A 23,643-nucleotide genomic window follows, 5' to 3' on the forward strand; every position below is an offset into this window, starting at 1 on the left:
CTAACCCCTATAATGTGATCAAAACTGACTGAAATACAGAACAATTGTTCTTATGTCAATTGAAAGGCCTTTTTTAGTGACTTTTAATAAAAACTTGAGTCAATTCAGTTGATGTTATTTTTATTAAAACTCTGACAAGAGGTTAGTGGCAATAATAATTTTATTGGTGTCAGTATTATTCAACATGTCGCCCATCTTAAAGTGCTACAGCTGAATTCCAGTGTTCACTGTAGGTTGACAATATGGCACATAAATGACACTTCACATGGTCAGAGCACAAACGGTACAATGCTGCAAAATATAAATACATATAAATCTATGAGATGGATCTCTAAAAAAAAAATTTACTCTGTTAAAACATAAAATCATGATCGGTTTAGTTCAGGTTATTTTCTCAGGATTCATTTGAGTCAGTATAAATATGTAGTCGTCACTACTGGAGGTCCAGTCACATAAGAAAACTCTGGTCGGACAAGTGTCATCAATTACTGCCCAAATAGTGACATGCAACATATTGTTTCACAAACACGTAATTTCAAGTGTGTACATCAGGAGATGTTTGTACTTCACAAAGAACAAAATAAAAGACAATCTGTATTTGTATTTCATATTGCACAGTGTTTTACTGGTTGTTAGTCTTTTAAATCACCGTCTCTCATTTTAAAATCATCTGTAAAACAAAACACATGTTGCATCCCTTTTCATGATGGGTGACTATCCTTCTAATCACCACAAGTGGACAAACTGGCCTTCTATATTATGTGTAACTTCAACATTAAACCTGACAGGACTGGTATTAGTGTTAGATACTGGCCTTTAACAAGTGTTATCAGAAGAAGTATATTTCTATTAGACTGGTACTTACATTGTACATGTGCTGTGGGACGTCAATAACCCAGCTCCTTCTTTACCGTCAGCTATCAGTCCTCATATCTCATCATTGCATCTTTCGTAGAAACATTTTTGAAGTGCAAGTGAAGGAAGGAATGAGACATAAATAATAAATGGAGAAGCACCCTCAAGCTTGCCCTAATCCTCTCTTAAGGAACTGATTTTATACACCAAAGTCTGTATACAGATCTTGCAGAGTACTACTGTATATGGGAAAAATAGTTGTTGCTCCAGAGGGAGCTGCGCCAAATCAGATACATTTCCTCCAGTCACTGGAGTCTGTGTCACTTGGGGCTGAAGACTATAAGTCTGAAAATTAAAAACATCTGGGAATGTGGCATAATAAAGAAGTGAGCTTACCAGACTGCTGTAGCTCGCTCCTCATCTCTCCTTGAGGCCACATTAGTCGCTACTAGCATAACACACCTGAATCTACGACCAAACTGTCAATGGTTGAACTGCATTGTGGGTAACGCACGAACCAAAGAAAAGATAATATCTCTCGTTCTGCTGAATCAGCTTTTTTTAAACGATCGTGAGTCTGACAATGCGGAAGGAGTGCAAAGCTAAATCAGTGGAGCACTCTTTGAATTCATCGGTCTTGTCCGTTTTTTTCCCCATTTCCATCTTAATGCGTCATACCTCGCTCACAGGTTGTGCCACATAGGCTTTGAGCCCAAAACCTCAAGCTCCGAACTGAGCTGCTCACTATGGGACTCCTTCACGGACATCTTATGCTCAATAAATGAGGTCGACATCACAGCTCAAATCATTCCCACCCTAACATGTGGCACATAGCTGTCAACGAGAATGCACAAACACTCTAAATGTGTCCACGCTCCCCCTCACATGGCTCAATGTGGCCGCTCAGGACAAATTCAAAAACCACAGCACTGGTGCTACAAAGGGAGGGGCACATCCCTATTTGTAGGCCATCGTCCACACTCCAGCCCTGTGCTTTGTCTTTACAGGCTGCCTCTGTGTCGGGCAAACTAACCTTCAGTCCAGCTGGCATCAGCATTTCCTTTCTGGTTCCCCTCAGTTTCAACTTCTGGTATTTACTTACTAAAAGCTCTCAACGTTCTCCCTACTTTGAGCTTCCTCTTTGCTCTATTTCCACCTGATCCTCTATGTTCATTTCCCTCATTACTTTCCGAAGAAAGATTTTTCTTTTTTATAAGATACAAGCAGAAATAAAACGTTCAGTCTTTACTTAATTAGTTAGATTCTAATGCCTCAATCAAGTTAACCTGCCACTGTTAATGTGTCACTGTTTCATATATTCATGTTATACCTGACTAAGTTTCTTAGGATTAAAATCTATTGAAATATGGGCCAATATTGCTTATTTTGAGAACAAGTGATGGTGCTGGTGCCAGTTATTTATCGAAAGAAAAGAACAAAAATGTGTGGATTTTTGTTTTATGCTTGGTAAAACGTAGATGAGGCTCAGTGTATCTTAACAAGTCACATCCTCCGTGATGCACACCTAAAATGGTGTGAAAACATGAAGCGTCTGTTTGTAGTGACGGGCCCTCAGATTCGGCTGTGTGGCTCTACCTTGGTTGAAGATCCGGGTAGAAAACTCCATGTATCACACCTTCAATCACAACATTTGAAAATGCATCTGAAAGGAAAGAAGAGGAAAGTCACTCTTTCCTGATAAAGATGTGTGCAATAGTTGTGCAGTTAATTTACCATAAATCACAGGGATATTACGGTATAGGTGAAAGTAGCCTGAACTCACCGTGAGCGGTCGGCAGCAGGTAGGGGTCTCTCAGAAACAGCAAGATTGGCTGATGTGAAAGTTTACTGCGAAGAGTCCAAAAAGGAGAAGTCAGAAGGTTTGTGGGCGGCTAAAAATGAACAGGATGCAGAAATGTATCATCAACATGCTTGGTGAAGTTAAAGTGAAGAGCAAATAGGGATTCACATTTTAACCGGTTTGAAATGGTGCTAAACAGGAATCTGACCAGCGGTTTCATACAATAGTTCACTGAAAAACGACTCACCTTGATTCTTCTGATTCTGTATCAAACGACCTTGGGGAAGAAAAATATAAGTGAAGCCACATAGCCTTCCAGTAGCCTAGCAACCAACATATCTTTCTTTTTCAAATGCCACGAAATATGTCTTTTGTATCGTAGAGTCAACTCACCCACAGCTTTCTGTTTTTGGCACTGAAGGAAAATGGCGGATATTGAGGAAATCCAAGAATATCTTTGGAAGAACTCCATTTTCCATAATTATAGTCTGACAAAACAAAAGCAAATTGCAATGTGCACATGAAGCAGCTGAAGTGACCCGAGTGACCTTTTCAGTGAGCGGTTTGTATCATCTCCCAACATCTGCATTGTAGTTGTGTGTGTTTACTTTGAGCAAGAGACACAATATGTATTTGGTGGAAGAAAGAAAAGCAACGTTCATTACACTGACTCCATATTAGTGTTGTCATGATACTAGAATGTGTGTGCGTGTGTGCGTGTGCGTGTGTGTGTGTGGAAAAGGGAGAGCAGACAGCACACCTGGTACTATCGATACTAGGGCAATGAATATTGAAACCGGTTCAAATATTCGGTATTGATTCGTAGAGATACTTTGATATTTATAAAATATTTTTTATTTTACTTCCAGCAAACAGCTCCAGCAGGTGTAGTGAAGGTGTGTCAGGCTACCTGCAGGTAGAGCTCCAGGCCTTGCCTCCTCTGCTCCAGCACTTTGGGAACCCAGTTTCTAACATGTTTGGAAGGGATCTCAGGCGGCTTTATGTTTTTCTTTAGCTGGAGGGATTTAAAAACAGCATTAAAAAATAAACAGGACAAACACAAGTATATAGCCATGCAAGCAGCGTCACAATACCAGGACAATGGAACTGAAGCAGCTAAAAGGAAAACAACTATCATTGATTTTATTACTTTAACTTGTGCTTTTAATACTGTGAATACAACCAAACCAAACTGGAAGAGGAACTCTTCTGTGAAGCTACAACCTCAAACAATCTGCTCTGATGAGCATGGTTAACCAACAGGAGCCCATTAATCATTCATCTATTTATTTACTGCTGTGATTTCCTAAGCATGCTGCCACACTTAGTATACCACACTGTATTTAGTACTTGTGAATAGCTAAATAAGCAATGTTTTGTTTTTGATGTTCATATTTCTTCATCCGTCTTTTTTTTTTTTTCATCTCTTCTCAACCTTGGGGATGCACTGAAGCTCACCATTTTATGCAAAGTGTGGAATTCACTGTAGCGTTTCTCAACAGCGTGCTGTCTGCCATTTATCAGCACGTCAATTCTAAAGACCTGAAAGAAAGAAGAAAGTTTCTGTCGTTGAGTCAGTTAAGGGAACCATGATTTATCAGCAGAGCCCATCAGACAAAAAGTGCCCCTCCCAGTCCCTACTGACCACAGTGACCAGCTGACTGCCGAGCCGTCAGTTACAGTGTCAGCTACTTACCAAGAGGAAACATCTGTCTGCTGTTTTGTGATCTGTCAGAAATACTGTTAACATCCCTAAAAAGACTTTTACTTCCGTCACTCTGCTGGATTCTTCTGTAAAATGTGTTTATTGTTGCCAGCATTATGTAAATGAGGAAATCCACTTATAAACAGAGGCAGTTTTGTTCCTGCAATTCAGTAATAACATAACCAACACCGTGTATCCCAAGACCGAGAGCCAACAAGGACAACATATTAACACATGCTGGAACAACAGCACAATACAATGCTATCATTACTGTGGAGGTTAAAGAAAACATGGAAAAACACCTCAAAGAGACTGATGAGGGTTGAGACTATAATACAATACAGAAGTTAGAGGAAAAAGTTTGACATTTTTGGAAACATGTCTATTCGCTTGCCTGGAGTTAGATAAGAAGATGAATACCACTTGTATGTCTGTTTGGTAAATATTAAACTTTTCCTGGTTTACTGTAAAGAATGGAAACACAGGAAACGGCTACAAGAAAGCAAATAAGTGGATTTCCTGCCAAACTACTCTTTTAAATTTGGGAAACAAGGGCGCGGGGTCAGTAGAGGGGCGGCAATGCAAATGGGAAAAAAATGGGAAGTTTGAGCATTTAAATCTGGAAGTGTGGAGTTTGAAAGACATGAGAGGTTGGTAACCAAAAGTCTATTGAATGCATTATGGGAGGCTCCAACATTTTTGGAGGTTGACCAACACATTAAGGATTAAAAGTCAGTGTATCCATGCTTACACTTAATTGTGACTGTTTAAAAAAAAGTGTCATGTGGCAACACTACATTTTTGGTTTAGCCATGTAGGATTACAATGATGGGGTAAAGGGAGTTTAAAGGGTTCATTTACACTTAATTTGAGGCTCCCTGTGCAATGAATGATGTCATACAGCTTTATTTAAACCAGTCTTAATCTGTCAGACAGCTGGGAATCCTGGGTGGTTTATAACAGCCGAAACACAAATTCAGAAGTCTTGCCAAACGTTACATTGAAACAGAATGAACGGGGTTCGCTCTTTAGAATATTTTTATTTTAACATCGACATGTTTACAACAACACAAACAAGGTCAACTCGCGACTTTGTAGCGTCTGAGCAACCCGGCGACCCAACACGCCTTCTCCGTTAACATGCACCCTGCTCGCTGTTTAATAAATCTGAGTATAAATGTAGAGCTGATGACAGCAGCAGACGACCGACAGTCGGAGGTTAGTATCGAGCAGCTTACCGTGTATCCTTTCTCGATCGAGTTGTTTTCTGAACGAAACGTCGGGATCGATACTCTGACTGGGTGCATTTTTACTGGAAAGACCAAGAGTTTGTAGGTAATATATTATCCTATGGAACACACACACACTCACACACACTCCCTCTCTCTCTCACACACACGCACACACACACACACTGCTGGTGGTTGACTCCAATTTCTTTGGCAGCTTGATCAAAATCACTGGATTCAAACATGAACAGAGGCTCGGTAGCGCCCCCTGCTGTGCCGGAGGGGACTTCATATTTTAATATTGTGCAATACGGATCCATTATGGTTGAGTGTTAGTCATTTAACGGCTAAATTAACTCATAATCATTAAACATATTATTATTATTAAATATTTTGTGAATTATTTACTATTTTTATTACTGTTTTACTGTTTATTTATATTTATATTATCTGTTTTTTTTATTTTATTTTACTATGTGTCTGCTGCTGTAATCCTGCAATTTCCCCACTGCTGGACTAATAAAGGATTATCTTATTTTATCTTAAATTAATAGATTGTGTAAAATATATACCTAATATATATATATATATATATATATATATATATATATATATATATATATATATATATATATATATATATATATATATATATATACAAATAATATATGCAAACATTTTTTCTCATTCCAGCTTCTCAAATGTGAGCCTTTGCTGCCTTTTCTCTGTTACATACTTGAATGAAGATGTTATGTTGGGCACTGGTAACTTGTGATGGGCAATTTCTATATTTTCGGACATTTGATCAACTATACAATTAATGGATTCAGCAAAAAAAATCATCATAATGTGTAAAGAAAATAATCAGAAGTTTGCAGCCATTTAAACCGTTTGTATTCACCCTTTTCGTATTGCATGTGCGTGTTTGTGATTCAGTGTGTGTGTGTGTGTGTGTGTGTGTGTGTGTGTGTGTGTGGCAAAGACAATAAGACATAGAAAAAGATAAGAAACAAAGGCAAGACAGGGAAGTCACCTCAATCTGGTGAGCCAAAATAAGTGATACAATATCACAAAGTTTTATTAGTTTCAAGAAAATATTTTGTAGTAAAGAGTTTCTTTCATTGCATATACATATAACATTACATACATTTCCTTTACAGCTGGTTCATTTTAAAAATGTGATAACATTGATATTGATTTAACAATGAGGGTAAGCTGGTTCACACTTCTTCAGATTCAAAACTTAATGGATTCTACTCTTTAACTATCCTCCAAGTGGTATAAAACACAAGCATACAGTACAATGCAATGTAATTAAGACATTAAAAATATTCTCATGAATAGATGAGATAACAACATACTTATCAATATGGAGAAAAACAAGCACAAACAAATTCAACATTATCTGTCACCTTGGTGACCTTTTCTTTTCTAACTTGGGAGTGTTTAACAATTTAAAATGTATTTCATGATGCTTCCATATGCAGTCCTCTGCATTGTTATTTACAGAACGTCTTTTCTGAGTTCCTGAGAATGATGTTATGTTATCTAATACCTGAGGGAAGTATAAAAAAAACCACCATGAGGATTGATAGACAATGCAAGAAATGTCAAAGAAACACGTGTCCCTTAAAACATCATACTCACGATGACATTTGACAACCGGACACGTCGGCGTAGTTGCCAGTGTAGCGAACCTCACAGCGCACAACGTTGTTGCTGTAGTCTGATTCTGGGACATGATATTGCGGATTTACACTGATCTGTGGGGAACAGCATATAAACAAAATATAAGAATTAATTAATAACAAAGCAACAAAGCTGAATGAACAGCATGGACTCGAATCAAGTAGCTTTTTTGAAAGGGGTTTAGTGTCCGACGAGGAAGACATTTGTCATCTGGTATTTCTAACAAACCTTGAGGATATAGTTTCCAGGTTTCACATCTGTGATGTCAATCCACTGGCAGTCGATGTCTGCGTTGTAGGTATCATAACATCCTGGGCTCAGGCCCTGCACATTGGACACAATCCTCATAAAACATTATATAAACAAACACACTTCATATGAAACAATACAAGGCTATTATATTTTCACACAAAGAACTGTAACACTTAATGTTTTATTACAGTATGATATCTAATGGTAAGACATGTTATGATAAAAAGAAAAGCAATTAGAAGAAAGAGAATACAAATCAGCCAGGAAAAATAAAAACAAGACGATGGAAAAATAAATAATTTGCCAAACAACTGATCAGATGTTCAGGCAGGTGGGATCGTCTGACAGGAGAAACAGGAAATCAATAAATCCCCACTGCCTCATACAAAAATGAAATACTAAAGGACAGCTGCCTTAGTGTGAGAGCACTTGTTTTTCTTAGTTCCACTCTCCTTTAAAGAAATGCACTAACCAAATTAATTCAATGAAAAGCCAGTCAGTAAAGTCATTATCCTCTAAACCCAGATTAAACTAAATCCTTATAGTGTTATTATCTCTATAGCTATATTTCTCAACGTAAACTTGCTTTTATTTTGCAACCACTATAATTCAATTGCTCTTGTTCACAGAAGACATTTTGACATGTCACAATAGGAAAAGTAGTAAATGACAAAATGAATGATTGACAAATTCCATTCAGCTGCCTCATTTACAGGGTCCTGGAATTGTGCAATGTCACGGCGTTTACTGGACACATGAATAGAACAGAGGTTTTGTCAATGTTATTATTCGCACCTGTGCTATGAGGACTCAAAATGTTCGCTGTGAAAAAGGCCTATTTATGAGCTCACAGGATGCAAAAAACATTTACAACCTACATGGACAATTACGAAGAAAGCTGACATGAGTATTAACATGTAATGTAAAGTATCAATAGATTAGCCTTTTGCATTTGTTGTAGTCTTGGTCCTTTTCAAGGTGAATGCCCTTGCGTAAAAATTATCCAGGCACAAAATAAAACAAGAGCAGCTTTAAAGTCAGTCTTTATGTATTTAACAGGTATAACTGATACCTGGGTATGTGAGGTGCAGGCAAATCGCCTGTAATAGCCGTAGTCACAGGAAGTGTCCTCCAGGCAAAAGCTGGCTTTGTGGCCTTCGGCCACCGAGTGGTGGGAGGAGGCATCCAGCAGGTCGTAGTGGCTGAACTCATCCATGCTGTGGAAGTGCCTGTGGATCAGCAGCAGCCGTGATCAATAACTCATTTCTTTATCTCCACCAAAACAATCTGGGACTTATTAAAACAGCCAGACACTGTTTGACATGTATAGACTGTCTTGTTCCTGAGCTATTAACATAGTTACTAATTAACATGAAATATATATTTTATATATATATATTTATATATATAATATATATATTTTGTTGGACATTTCCCAGTGCTCACTCAAATGACTGCAAGTCCCTGTGACTGCAAAAATCACAGATATTTATCATGTATGTAGCACTACAGTGTATCTGAATCTGCTTTCACTCTATTATCTTATATTATCTTGAAGGCAGTTTGTTTAATGAGACAAAACAGTCTGGATTTTAACACAAGTTGACTTTCAAAACACTGACGGAAATCTATACAGTCTACAATAACAGTGTATTGGATCTGTGCCATATGTGCTCCATTTTGGGGATAAGCTCAGTGGACTGGTTGTTTCACAACATACCTATGGACTGAGGTAGTTTCTGATGGATCAAGGAAAACTGGCACTTTTCCAAAAGTCAATAAAGGAACAAACACAGTGGTGGTTCTCCTTTTAGGCTCATTATTCTCATCACACAACTTTATTTTACGATGTCTGGCTTTGCAGCTGTATTTTAACTGAATTATGAGGTCATATGAAGTTCAGTCACATCATCTTTTGAACGCCCAAAGCGGATTTTACGACCTTTATGCTGAGATATTTGAAATGACATCTTTAAAGGCCTAAAAATACAGATGTTAACAAAATTCTGATATCAAAATCTTAGTAGAGCTATAAAACAGCCGGAAGTAAAGCCAACTGTGGTGCAACAGGGGGTGCACACAACCACAGACACAATTATCTCTTGGAAACAACTGATGTATTGAATAAATTAAAACAGCTACATATAGTTACAATGTGAGAAGTAAAAGTTCTGTCTCCAATTCAAAAACATGTAATATTTAAATGTTCTATTTCTGATTCAGATCAGGATCTGGTTTATGGTTTCATGCATTAAATCTTCATGTGAATGCATCTAACTGATGTCAGCTTCTTGGCCACAAGACACACTTTCTGTGTGTGATGGTGAGGTGGACACACTGAAATGACCGTATACTCACTGGTGACAGCTGTGCCACTCCCAGGCGTAACGTGGCCTGCTGGGCAGGAAGTCCGCTGTCCCTTGGTTCTTGACTCTCTGAGGAAACCTCAGCAGCATACGGGTGTCATAGTCTCTAACGTTGCCCGAATAGGCTGAGCTGCAGGCACAAAGCAAAGGTAGAGTATAAGTATGCAGGAAAAAAAAAGGTCATATGTGGACACAATTACATCACTAGGATTGTTTTTCCTGCTTGGCCCCTCCTCTGAGTGGAGCAGACTCTCAGTGTCTGAGTGAAGGCAGTCGTTGTGTAAATGGTGGGTGGAAAAATAATTTGGGGGGGGGATGAGGTTGTTTGGGTTAGTTTTTCGATAATGTGTTTACCATTCGGGCTTTCTCTCCTCGGGGCAAACTATGATTATACTTTACAGAAATCCACCCGTCTGCATCAGTGGCAGGATTCAGTTAATTTCCCCTCATCTCGTGGTTCCACTGTGCAGCCCTCACCCACAAACATTTTAGGCGGTTGTTATAGCTCAAAGCTCTGTGAATCACACTCAGACTTGGATGCAAACCCTGTTTTTTTCCTCCCTGCGGATAAGTCCTGACAGCAGTCTCCCTACCTTGACAAACAGTTCTCCTCAGCTGCACATCTCAGGTTGTACATTGGGACTCTCTGCACATAAACAGAGGCTTGAATGTAGTAGGCATCAGGTACTAGATCAGGCAGACCTAAAACAACAAACAACATCATACTACTGACAATGGCTATGAATATGACAGTAAATAAAAGTGGTTCATAAAACAACAATCAATCAGTAAATGAATATGTTTCATATACAGACAAACAGATGGCACATAGATCGACGAATGCAGAAATGTTAAACCAAGACAGACAATTGGTAAATAGACCTGGAGCATTTAAACGCCACTTTATTGGTCATGTATATTCTCATTAATGTTGTTTTGAGACCCCAACTCTTACCATACTGATGATGCCTTGTGCCATATCCGGGTCTCGATCTCCGGCTCGGTCTCTCGTAAACGTCATAATGATTGTAATAAGGGTTATCACGATCAGTGGACTTGTAGGGGTCATAGGGATCATCACCGACCATCATGTCTTCTCTCCGGGGCAGAGGCGGACTGACGGTGACTTTTTCCTTTTCCTGGGTCTCATTGCTGCTCTTCTGGGTCTCCGTGCGCTCGCTGACACGGTCATTGTGATGCTGGCGGTGCTCGTGCCCTCTCACGAGCCTTTGGAGCGCAGAAGGGAGCCCGCGATCGGACGCCGGCCGGGGAGGCTGCTGCTGCTCCTCCTGCTGCTGCTGCTGGGCCACACGCTGGTTCGTGGTGTCCGGATGTCTCGCGTCCGCATCACGAATGATGGTGACTGGTCGCGCCTGCACTTGCCCCTGAGATGCGCCCCTGCGCTTCGGTGGCTGATACTCCGAGCCCTGGCTTAAAATGCTAAAAACCTTGCCGTTGTGTGACCACTGTAGCGTCTGCCGGAGAGCTGCTCTTTGGTTATTTCCTTGTTGGGTCCCTGAATTTGTCTGAGACTGGACAGCTTGCAGGAAGAAAACTAAAAAGTAGACGCACGCATATGCGTAAAGTGGCGTGCCCAATATGCGTAATCCCATTATGAACTCAATTAAAGGAGATTTAATGTGACAAAGCGACTATTTTAAATGAGCTGGGGTTGGCACCTGTCTTTGAATTAAATATCGTTCATCACTATTTGAAGGATATGCATTGAGAATAGAGGAAAAGCTAAGTGTAAATGAATCCGTGTAAACTCACATCGCTCTGCTCCTGTAGCCTGCAGTGAGATGATGATGATGATGGTGATGAAGAGGAGGAGGAGGAGGAGGAGTTCAGCATTTGGCGTTTCTGCATCTGTTATACAAGTCTGGTACTGCTGCTTATTTAACCACTGAATGAATACACGATGTGTGATCATTCCCAGCCAAGTGTGTTTGATAACTGTTCGGTCTGGCTCTTTTAAAAGGTTAATGTGTCTCAGTAACAGGCAGTGAGACTTATTTTCTTACTCTTCCTATTTTTAATTCTAACAGACCAAAAGCAGATGCAAACTTTCTTCCTACGTCATTAGGAATGGGTTAAATATGGTTAAGACGACCCATTTCCAGCAACTACTGTTGTCCTAATTTTTTCTTTGCCAAATTAACAGAATGTCATGATAAATAGCTTTTTCCTTGACTGTTGGATGAACTCCTTTATTGCAACACACTCGACCAGACGTCTCTGCACACCACTTTCTCATTGGAGGGTTTCACAAACCCGAAACATCTGATGGCCGTGCAACATTTCATTTTCTTCTGGGAAACCATTTGCCACAAACTCTCCCTCCACCCAGTCCTGTCTGTGTTGAGCTTACTGGCAACGTGAAAGATTCATCACTTGCCTCCCATATAATCTTTTATACGGTCATAATTAGCAGCAAACAAAAAGAGGCTGAGGTGATACTTGATATCTGCATTACTGTGTCTGGTGACTCCACGCTCCTCTCCTGATAAATCTAAGTAATTTGCTGCATCCCAGTCAAATCACCGCCCTACGCTGTTAACATCAGCGGTATAATACATAGTTTGGGAAACTTAATCCAGGGTTTCCATTTTCCTCTGTTTATCAAACCCCAAAAATATGTCTAGCATCTACACAACTGACCGCAGGATGGCTGCTGCTAAACCACAGCAAGTGCTCAAAAGGATTTTACAGTTTCTCAAATCACAAAGTTTTTTGAGAGCTACAGACTTGAAAGCAAACCATTTGGATTATATGAGAGGAAGCTTTTTGTACAATATGAGATTTTGAGCTACTATGTATCTTTAAAAAGCAAGCAACAAATAATGATCAAATAACATAAAGATCCCTGTGATAACAGATCAATCACAATGGCCTAAATTCAGACATTAGGGGCATAGTGCCTGACGGAGTTGTTTGGGAAATGGGGGATTATGGTCTTTCCTTAGACAAAGAATGAATAATGTCTAGAATCACATACTGGAAAAGCATAAATAATGTTAAAACTAAAGGTGGTAAAAAGTAGAAAAAAGTATTCCTAATTTAGATTCATTTTGACAGTATTTTACACTCATGTATGTCAGCTTAGTTTAGCAGAAAGACTGGAAATGGTGAAACAGCGAATTTGGCTCTGACCAACTGTAATAAAACCACACATTTTTATGTTTATACTTCCGATTGTGTTGGCTAAAGCATAATCAAACAAAATGTATCATATAAATTAGTTTGATCACCATTGGACAGAAATTAGCTGTAACCAGGCTTGGTGTTTAGTTAAGCTAACCGGCTGCCAACTGTTTATTCAGACAGCTGTTGAAACCTGTATTATTGACATTCATGTTTGAGAGTTAACAGTTGTTATTGGGCACATTGCTACATTTCTTGCTGCTTTACCACCACCTGTAGCTCACCTGTAGATCAGTGGAGTAGTGTGAAACCAATGTGTGCGAGTACACAAACAAAACAGGGGCCATCTCATAAAAACGTTGCTATAACACTACAAAAACTCCACAGGGCACCGTTTGACTTAAATTGTTACATATTTAGTTGTGAATATTTAACATACAGACGAAAGTTGAGAAATAAAAACACAGTGTGGTGGTGATGTCAACACAAGCGACTCCAGTGGAAACCCATTCTGCCCAAACAGTAGCTGAGAAAGAGACCAAGAACCAAAGTTGGACTAAAAATACTTTATGGTCTGAGAATGAGTTCAATTGAATGGTGAACCGATTATATCATGCTGTAATTTACAGTTCAACCAGTTGTATTGTTCTTGGATTACCAGGGCAGATTTCATCTCTCTTTCATGTGACGTTACATTTTGGCTTGTGCAAGCTCTGAGGGCCAATCAGAGTGGAGTTATCTGATCTCCTGAAAATGTATCCTCCCTGCAGACTTATGTGAACTCTTCAAGAGCTACAGATAAGTGGAAAACGTTTGAAATGCTTAAGAAACAGAAGTCCAACGGCTCACTATTCCAAATGAAGATGCTTTTGTGAAACTTTGTGAGACTTGGTTTAACAATAATCAGTTCCTTAGGATTAAAAAGTGAAAAGAGTCATGAGCTATGAATCTGGCTTCTCTTTTGTAAATGTTTCCTGCTTTGTCTTCAGAGACGCAGTTTTATTTTCATTCACAGAGGATTTGTTTCCATGAAACACCCACGGATGCTCCTTATTTTTAGCCAACATCTGATTGTGTTTTGGCTTGGAGGATGACTGAAAGATGCACTTCTCTCCATCTGCATACAGAGAGTGAAAACTATGTGTTTGTGGGTTTCCTCCCGTCTCTTCCTTGGAACACCAGACGGTCAGAACCAGCTGTCACTGTTGTTTTTCTCTCGTAATTCATTGAACTTTCTCCATGCAAGGTTCTTCTTCTCTCCAGCAAGGGCAGCACAGTGTTCCCCCAACAAAGCTCAAGAGACACATCTGCAAGGAATTAGTCGAGTTCTTTTGTCCACGTAGCTGGAATTCACCCCCATTCCTGTTTTTCTTTTTGGGCACTTGGCTGTGTTAAACAAATTTGAATATATTCAGGTCTGTGTTGCAGAATACGTAAGGAAAATAGGGTCAAGACCTCCTGCGTAAGACACGTCATTGAGTAAAGAAGGAAAACAAAAATCTCCTTCCTTTCATGATGCTCAATTTACCATAAACCCAACACCAATCATTCAGTACCATCGCTGAGTCAACATCTGGCAGACATTTGCCACTTCGCTTGAGACGTGAACGTATAAACATTTACAGCATCCACCCTCTAGATGTAAGGCATATTTTATTGAAATGTGCACTTGCATATGATATAAAACCCACATTGCTGCAATTTTGGTCGCTTTGTTTTCTCAAATGAGGGCTGCTAGAAATCCATCTTCAGAAGTATCAATCTAGAAAAATTATGTTTTTTCCAGTTCTGATTATTTCCTGCATTTTAATATTCATTTTTATGTCATCCTTTTGACCTCATCACAGTTAAACAGGACCACACATATCTCTCAAAACATCCAGAACAAGCATTTAAACCCCACAACGTATGTCTCATTACATCCCTGCTTCTGTTAATTGACATCTTTTTACACTCTTACAATTCCTTCCAGTAGATCTTACTGTCATTTGAAAAGTTCAGCCTACACAAACAAGCTCAAGTTCATCTCAGCGCAAATCTCTACGACAGAAAAAGACAATTCAAATATATTTTCCTCCGTCATAAATACTGGGTTTCTATTACATTTGGAGCACCAAACTAGGGTTTGCACCACACACACACACACACACACACACACACACACACACACACACACACACACACACACACACACACACACACAGTCTGGTGGACTACGTGGCACTCTGCACATGCACTGTAGACTCTGCAGCCAGAAGGAGGAGCACATGATCAAAACGCATCCAATAACACTTTACATTGTGCAATGATTCATGCAGATGTATGTCCTCCCATTCCACAAACAGGGAAGCAGCGATACATTCCAGTTAATCCAGTGATAAAGACACTTATCTGCTCTTCTTTGACTTGTGATATTGCATGAGTCATTCTCTGCAGAGATTTATGAAGCTCTCTATTTCCCAAGAAAATAACAAACTTAACTGCAGGGATAACTTTCTGATCGCTAAAATGTTTAAGTTACCATGTGACATGATGATGATCTTTTAGTCAAATTCAGATTTCTTTTTGGCCACTTGGCGGCAGTGGAAACAAGCTGTGAACACATGGAAAACGTTTCACTAATTAAAGGAATAGTTTGACTTTTTGAGTTCGATGAGAAGAATGAAAACATTCTCACTCTCATATCTGTCTGGTAAAAATTAATCTATAGCCAGCAGCTGCTTAGCTTAGCATAAAGAGCAAACAGCTAGCCTGGCTCTGTCACAAGGCAAAAAGGTTTTAAAAATAATGACATGTTCCATCTCTTTACTAAGACATTTGTTGGTCAGGAGCAGCAACTTCCTGAAGTCTCAGCCAAGAAATAGTCCGGTGCATAGCTCCCTGTAAAACGTCTCTGGATTTACTCGTGAGGTTTTTGTTTAGTGAGTGTTAGAGATGCTGCTTGGAGACAGGCTAGCTTTTTCCAGTCTTGCTCTCTGTAGCTTTATCTTGAACAGAGAGCATTATCAATCTCAGTGACTAACACTGTCACCTCTCAGCGAGGTCATGAGTTCAAATCAGCACAGAAACGTCCCGTATAAAGTTTGCGTGTTCACCTCCAGTTTTCTTTCGCAGGGTGAACACATGCAGGCCAGGTGGGTGAGAGAATTTACATTGAGCTAACCGCAGGTGTAAATGTGAGTGTGTTGGTTTGTCTACCTTCCCCATGCTGCTCATGGTGGGTAGGTTCTGGCCTCCAGTGACCCAAAATGGTGAAGACAATCAACAAAGGAATTAATGTCTTTTCCCCACATCTGATGAATACAATGTGACATTTTGAAGATGAAGGTCAGTATGTCAGTTTCTCACGCAGCAACAGAAATAGACTGAGGGAACATTTGTATATTTTTGACAAATTGTCTCTTGAGTAACAACATTGGGCTGTGTTCAAATGGAGGACGGTTGCTGTACAATTAACTAAAGAGAGGTAAATAGAACAACTGCAACTTTGATGGAAATATATTTTCAGTGCTTTCAAAGCTTTGTTGCCACTACATGCGTCACACATTTATTCTGTTTAAAAAAGGACGATGGCTCCATCTACAGGAGACACCCAGTACATTAAAATGATGATTGCACTTTGGCCTCTGTTGTTCCATTTCAATAACTGAAGTCAATATTAAAATTAAACTCACTGAGATGTTTTGTTTAGTTTAAATCTATTCTGTGATGCAAAGTATCCCAGCTTGACATTTTCCTATATATTTTGAAATATTTCCATGAAAGAATTCCTGATGTCTCATTGATATGAATGAACACATGAACACCAATTTAATGCGGCTCAGTTTCTATAGTTTATTCATAGAACGGAAAAAACAACAGATATATTTTCTGTAAATAAAGAAAAAGCCATACAGAAAAGCACAACACACATTTCAAGGTATGCTTAAATTTCACCAGTACTAAACTTTAAATAACTGACTAAATAGTGGACCAATAGATTGAATGCTGTAACAGGGTTGAGTAGATTTGCTCCAACACATTTTATGTTCATTAGGCGAATATTTGTTAATTTGTCAGAAAAATCTAAAACTTGTACAGTTGTATTATGTTTCTGGTCCAGAAAACAAAGGACATTGCTAACAATAGATATGCGATATGATTAATGGAAATAGAAGATCAGTGCAAAGAGGCCGAGAAAAACAAAACAGATCCTGAAGCAGATATAACACTGGTGCATTAAAGGGTAGTCGTTCGGTCTGGAGAGGGTTTGTTTCAGTCTGCAAAGATCAAGTGTCCCGAGAAGTAGCTTTTGGTGCTCAGGCCTGTGGTCCCTTTGCTGGCCTCCAGCCACACTTTGTCTCCCGCCTTCAGCTGGAGCAGCGTGTCACCTGATGACAAGTGGTTCCCTCCCTCATAAACCTTAAAACCTTGCAGCACCACCTTGGAATTAACCTTCAGGTCCACATCTCCCACACGGGCCATGGATATGCTGAGAAAGCTGAACTGATAGACACCGGTGGTGACGCATGTAAACAGGCCTGTTTTGGTGCTGTAAAGGTTCTGTTTGTTGTAGATGACTTGGCGGAAATGAATGATTTTCTTTGGGGATGGGCTGTACTCGCCCAGAAGGACGGAAAAGGCAGATTGTAGCTGTGTAGCATTGGAGTTAAGTATTAGCTTTCCGGGACGGCCTGGGGGTCCTACGCGACCTGCAGAGGAACAAAAGTATAGATTACTTATTTGCTTTGAATCTACTAATAAAATAATTTTTTGATCTGGTGCTACATTATGAATTATTCAGTGGATGAAAGTAACTTACACACACATAATATACTTGAGAATAGTTTATACTTCTATTACACTACATTTTAGATAAAAATGTTGTACTTTTTACTCAATTACATAATTACTAGTTATTTTGAATATCATTGTTATACAACATTTATGATCATCTTCTAAAATAGGTTGCATTGTTCAGTTTAAGAAATCTCTTTCATAAAATCCTCATGGAAACAGGGTTTTCTTTTCTTAAATGAAAGATAGGTAGACAGTAATGACACGATAATACATCTAAAGGACCTTATTGTACAGTGTAAGTTAAATACATTGGTGAATGATACAAGATGGGTATACATGACGTATGTTAATGTTAATTTATATTTCATGTATTTCATGTTGACCAGAAGATGCTGAGGCTGAGCTTGTTTGTTTTATATGTGGGGTACATGTGTCTTGATGATAATGTATATTTCGTATAATTTTTCCACGCTATCTGCAAGCTACAAAAGGCTAAACAGACAATAACTGAATAAATTACCTCGTTGTCCAGGACGGCCTTGAGGGCCTTGAGGTCCTTCAGGTCCTTCCGGTTCACAGTCTGGATATCAAGAGATAGATGTTAAACTTAAAGCCTCATAATTCTAACATTTGTTAAAAATGTGCTAGTAACAGTAAACCCTGACTGGAGCAAGGAGCACCATCACCAAGATGACTAAAAGTGAAGTGTCATGAGCAGAATGCTTGTTAGTACTTTAAACCAACCTCTTTTCCTCTGACTTCATTACAGTTACCACCCGGGCCTGCAGAGACGAAACACCACATATAAAGAACGAGTTCCGTACAAGTGATAGATCAGAAATAAACACACCAGGTTAAAAATAGAATGAAAAACACAGCAAGTGACCAATGATTGTGAATTCGGAGCAGAAAGTCCTTCCCCATGGTTAAAAGGTTTGGCGCCGTGCTGTTTCACCTGTGCATGCTCTATCCCTCCAGGCTGAGAGGTTCAGGCTGCGGATGCTGGAGCAGCGGACGAGCCGGTTCCTTCTAGAGAGGACGCTGAAGGCGTCAGTGGGGACAGAAGTGATACCGGTGTTGTCACAGATGATCCTGGATATGGTGGCCGTGGACAGAGCAGATCTCTGAGCCGGAGTAAAGACGCCCGGGTTCTCGTACCACAGCCTGATTTGTCAAACAAATAGATTAGTGTCAACAGAGACTGTGTTTGAAATGCATGTTCCTTTTGTTAGCATCACTTCATGCATCCACACCCACACACTGACCTGTCACCCTGGCGGATCCTCTGGAACTGTGATGCGATGAGGCAGGCGAACAGAGGCCCAACGCGGCCGCCACGGACGAACGGCTCCGCCACGCCTCCCATCCAGACGTCGATGTTGTCGGGGGTGCCGTAGAGCTGCAGCAGCCTGCCAGCTAGGTTGTTGTTGTTCAGGACCTGAGCGAGCTGCGCCCGATTCCTGGGCTGAGACAGGCCACAGAACTTGCGCCAGGCGTTGTAGCCTTGAAGAATAATGAACAAGTCAGCAAGGAGAGGATGAGGACATTTAAGAAAGAGAAGAATTGTTGTGTGAAGGCTGTACCAGGTAAGCCGTGGTCGCGGCCCCTCTCCATGTTGAGAGAGCCCAAGTCCAAAGCCAGATGCATCACGAACTGGAACAGCTTCTCCCTCAGAGCGTTCACCATCATGTGATCCTGAGTGTTCAGTTTAGCAGGACGGCCGACCAAACCACGGACCAGAGGGTCAATGCCACCTGGAGAGAACAAATAAAAGTTAGGGTGACAGTTTGAGAAAGAGCGGTTGATAAATTGCTGCCCATCTCTTTGTACAACTCACCCTCAAAGACGACCCTCCAGGGCGTGAAGAAGGCCTTGAACAAGGGGACACTGGGGAAGCGAGTGTCCTCCCTGTAATTTGCATCCAGGCGGGTCAAGAATGGCTGGATGGCCAAGTGGGCGAAGCGGTAAGCTGCTGTTGCAAAGACGTTGGCGATGCTGGGGTCCACGTTAGGATTGTAGCCGGGGTAACGGCCGAGCTGTCTGCGCATCGCGTCGACGCCCACAATGTGAGGCAGATAGTCCCTGAACGCAAACACCTGAGAGAGACACACATCTATTTTGAGTAAAAGACAATCGAGCGCATGACACATGCATTTGAGATGTAAAAACAGAATCATGATTGCTGACTCTTAGGTTTACCCACCTGCGCGTAGGCACCCATGATCTTGCGGGCCTCTTGGTAGAGTGTCTCACTGTCCCATTGAGGGTTCAGCCTCTTCAGTTGACGAGCCAGGCGGTTATGCTCACGCAGAAACATAGTGTGAATGGACGTCAGAGCGATGTTCTCGTCCACACGGACATCACCTTACGATCAGAAATGTACACATCAAATAGTGATCTTTCCTCTTCAGATTCATATCTTTGGCACCTCTTTCTATTAGGAGTTTATGATAGACGTAGTGACACCTCTTTCGAATGATTTACTAACATGTATGACTACCATCCCGGCCCCTCAGGTCGTCTGGGACGAGTCTACTGTTCCAAGAGTCAGAACTAAACATGGAGAAGCAGCGTTCAGCTTTTCTGCTCCACATATCTGGAAGAAGGTCCCTGAAAGCTGCAGGTCTGCTGAGACCCTCAGCTCCTTTAAGTCCACATTGAAGACTTTTCTGTTTGCTGCTGCCTTTAACTGAACCAGATTCAATTACTGCATCTCACTACTGCATTTTATTTCTTAAACTGCACTGCAACTTTTATTCAACTTTTATTTTTTATTTTGCTTTTTCAACTTTTATTTTTTATTTTGCTTTTTGACTGTTTTAATGTTTTCTTAACTGTTTTTAAATCTGCATTATGTTTTGATGCTTTTAATGGTTTTATGTGAAGCACTTTGAATCGCCTTGTTGTTGTTGTTGAAATGTGCTATACAAATAAACTTGCCTTGCTTTGCCTACATCAGTATTTCACAACATAGCAACCACACATTGTTATTTCAACTTTTAAAGCCTACTGATGAGATTTAATAAATGATTTATATACTATTCATGAAGCTAATAGTTAAAGTGAACTTGTAAGATGACGAACCTGCAAGGAAGCAGGGCACCTCTCGGGCGTTGGTGTCGTTGGTGACTCTTTTGCGAGTGGCACACATGTTCTCCTCGAGGTTGGTAAAGGGCAGCAGCTCACGTCTGTTGTCCCTGAACTCTGTATTCACGCGCAGGAGACCGTCGTCATTTGTCAGGTTGCGAAGAGACCGGGCAAGCTTCTCATCAGAGCCGTACACTTGGCCGAGATCCAGGAAGGCTGTCAGGGCGTTGATCTGCTCCCTCTTGTTGGGCTCTCCGCCAAAATTGTAGGCAGAGTTTCCCGTCCCGCAAACAGGCGCGGATCTGAATGCAGGGATGCAGCTGTCTGGGCGCGAGGGCAAGCGGGGGTCGCCGCGGGGAATCTGTTTGTAGGGAAAAGACCAAAGTTTATGAAGAGTCTTTTAGTGAATACAACATCTCTGTGTTTGGGTTTGAGTTTTCACACGAACCAGGATAGGGATGCATGGCTCAGCTTTTTCACAGCTGTCATCACAGTTGATCCCGTTGCTGAAGGAGCGGATGCTGGGGGAGAAGGGCGTGAAGGTGAGATCGTGGTCGTTCCACTGACCATACATGGTCACCAAGTGAGTGAATTCTGTGTCGTTGACGACGCCAGCGTCTGTCGTGCTTAGGATGTTGTTGGACACCTGTCGCACCTGAGAGTGGAGTAGAATAGTTTTGTTTAAATTTTTAATCAGCATTTACGTATATTAGTCAAAGCATCTGTCTGAGATTTCCAGGTTGTACCAATGGGAGCATGAAGTTGTTGAATGTTCGGTTACTGTTCCAGCCTTGTGGTTCAGAGATGCCGTCTTCATATTCGGCAGGTAGCCAGCGGCCGAAGGGGGTGTTTGAGGCGCCGAGACGAGGGTTATTCCTAAAAGCAAAAAAGGAGACATGTTTGGAAACGCTGCTTGAGAAATCCCAGGCAAGTGGACACATCTTCTGCGGTGTACCGCTTTAGAAGGTCAGGTATATTCACAAGCATTTCTTCTAAACGTTAGCAACACTCAATCTCACAGACAATGGAGTCAATGCTCAACGTTTCTATTAATTCATCACATTTCACTACTTGGAACAAGGTGCCTTTCTTACTCTAGAATAGATAGTTACTCAAAATACCCAACCAAAGTTGATAATGGAGACATTTGGTAATGTTAAAAGGTCACTGGTAAGATATGTTTTTTTGAGAAAATGACTTGAATTGGAGGTTTTGTATTATATTTGTAAGTGTCTATATCTGTAAATCTATTTTTTTAATGTCCAAGGCCATGTTACAGAAGTCAAAATACAGAAAAGAAACTGCTTCATGAGTAACAAAAAGTAAGGTATGTCACTGGAATGTTTTCTCTTACAAGTTGTTGCAGACGCTGTTGGCTGTGCGATACTTGTTAAGGTTTGGCGTGGTGCGGCAGGATGGAGGGCTGACTCGAGCTTGACAACCGGATATACGAACCAGCGTTCCCAGATCTTCTGGGCTTAGCAAATCTAAAAAAAAAAAAAAGGCATTTCAAGGATGTGCCAATGTGTGTATGCCACATTACAAAGCAGTTCATATCAGATCTTCAAACAAGTTGTGTGTGTATGTGCTGTCTTTGCTTGACCTGTCTTACCTGTTGCGTTGAGTGAGCGTTTGTGCACATGAGGCACCCTCTCGTGCAGCAGACGGAGGGTTTGTGCCATGTAGTCTGCGGATCTCACAGCTGAGCGCGTCTCACCACGAGGCTGCTTTAGGAGACGAAGAGCATCGTGAGGACGCACTATCTCCTTGCGGACTCGTCTCAGACTCCTGGATGGAAAAAAGTGACACAGTCAAAACATGTGGTACGCCCAAATTGTGTTTTTTTTTTGGAGTTCCCATACATTTTTGTAGCAATTACTGAGCTGCATAATTACAGTAATGAATGGCTTGCGTGACAAAGAAATAGCTTTTCCGTGTATATTTCTCCTGAATTAATTTGAAAGATAATCTATTTTACTGTGTGAGATGAAATTATCCATAAAATGAACTCACTCCTCTCTGGAGTACTTGTACGCATCATCGACGACTTTCTTTGCCTCCTCAAAACACTGTTGAAGGAGAGGACTGCCGAGAAATTCTTCTGCAAAGAAAAAACAAACTCATCAAATTGTTCATCAATTGTGACAAAATTATTTAAAACCTCACCATTTTTAGAGACGTGTTTACAGACTAAGGGATGTTGCCTACCTGCAGGTTTGGAATGGGCAGGAATCAGGCAGACGCCCAGCACAAGAAGTGCAGAGAAAAGCATGTCTAAAACAAATAAATAAAAGTCAGCATAAACACTTAATTCAAGGTATTTGTCAACAGGCATGCACATAGATTATTTCTTCAGCACCATGTAACATTAAAAATATCTAGGCATCCAGAACAAAAAGCAAATCTCGTCACCTGTGTCTGTGAAGATGTCAGATGCTCTGGGCGATATGGAGTTTGCGGCCCTGACATTGTCTTTATATTCAGCTCGAGGGGCGAGGCCTGCACAGAGTTGTAGGTGAGGTTCCTGTCAGTAAAGAGAAGTTCCTTCTTCCTCCTCTCTCTGCTCAAGGAAATGTCTTAACTCTTATCAGTTATTGTTTATTGTTATTGTTTTCTTATTTGGAAAACTGTAGTGGTAGTGATAATAACTTTGGCCACTTTAATCACGTTCAACTGGTGCAATATAAATACTTAAATACTTTTTAAATACTTTTTATTCCGTCTGTATATTTAATA

At 40.6% G+C, this 23,643-nt stretch overlaps 3 protein-coding genes across 3 annotated transcripts; all 3 read right to left on the reverse strand.

Annotated features, from left to right (window-relative positions):
- Positions 1–77: 77 nt before the first annotated feature.
- On the reverse strand, positions 78–5,730 carry snx24 (sorting nexin 24). Its single transcript, XM_079235666.1, has 7 exons — positions 5,600–5,730; positions 4,115–4,198; positions 3,567–3,671; positions 3,050–3,144; positions 2,904–2,933; positions 2,639–2,703; positions 78–2,518 (listed from the first exon to the last, which is right to left on the reverse strand). Exons 1-7 carry the CDS (start codon positions 5,666–5,668, stop codon positions 2,448–2,450), a joined length of 519 nt encoding a protein of 172 aa, XP_079091792.1. The 5' UTR covers positions 5,669–5,730; the 3' UTR covers positions 78–2,447.
- Positions 5,731–6,630: 900 nt separating this feature from the next.
- Positions 6,631–11,671, reverse strand: loxa (lysyl oxidase a). Its single transcript, XM_079235525.1, has 7 exons — positions 10,853–11,671; positions 10,491–10,599; positions 9,890–10,027; positions 8,604–8,760; positions 7,508–7,603; positions 7,238–7,353; positions 6,631–7,145 (listed from the first exon to the last, which is right to left on the reverse strand). The coding sequence occupies exons 1-7, from the start codon at positions 11,508–11,510 to the stop codon at positions 7,139–7,141; spliced, it is 1,281 nt and encodes a 426-aa protein (XP_079091651.1). The 5' UTR covers positions 11,511–11,671; the 3' UTR covers positions 6,631–7,138.
- Positions 11,672–16,861: 5,190 nt separating this feature from the next.
- mpx (myeloid-specific peroxidase) lies at positions 16,862–23,179 on the reverse strand (the record flags this gene model as incomplete). Its single annotated transcript, XM_079235362.1, has 14 exons — positions 16,862–17,732; positions 18,341–18,400; positions 18,776–18,984; positions 19,086–19,323; positions 19,404–19,574; positions 19,658–19,916; positions 20,024–20,184; positions 20,905–21,268; positions 21,356–21,562; positions 21,654–21,783; positions 22,262–22,394; positions 22,520–22,695; positions 22,921–23,008; positions 23,116–23,179. The coding sequence occupies 14 exons, from the start codon at positions 23,177–23,179 to the stop codon at positions 17,296–17,298; spliced, it is 2,697 nt and encodes an 898-aa protein (XP_079091488.1). The 3' UTR covers positions 16,862–17,295.
- Positions 23,180–23,643: the final 464 nt, after the last annotated feature.

This window comes from Taurulus bubalis (assembly GCF_910589615.1).
Source record: "Taurulus bubalis genome assembly, chromosome: 19".
NCBI lineage: Eukaryota > Metazoa > Chordata > Actinopteri > Perciformes > Cottidae > Taurulus > Taurulus bubalis.

Bases quoted from the DNA above. Each gene is read 5' to 3' on its own strand.
- snx24 (XM_079235666.1), bottom strand. From the start codon at position 5,668: ATGCACCCAGTCAGAGTATCGATCCCGACGTTTCGTTCAGAAAACAAC. The intron at 4,199-5,599 runs GTAAGCTGCTCG...TCTTTCTTTCAG, and splicing joins CGATCGAGAAAGGATACACG to GTCTTTAGAATTGACGTGCT. The intron at 3,145-3,566 runs GTAGCCTGACAC...TTGTTTTGTCAG, and splicing joins GCCTGGAGCTCTACCTGCAG to ACTATAATTATGGAAAATGG.
- loxa (XM_079235525.1), bottom strand. From the start codon at position 11,510: ATGGGATTACGCATATTGGGCACGCCACTTTACGCATATGCGTGCGTC. The intron at 8,761-9,889 runs GTGAGTATACGG...GCTGATCCACAG, and splicing joins GAGTGGCACAGCTGTCACCA to GCACTTCCACAGCATGGATG. The intron at 7,354-7,507 runs GTTTGTTAGAAA...TGTTCCCCACAG, and splicing joins CTGGAAACTATATCCTCAAG to ATCAGTGTAAATCCGCAATA.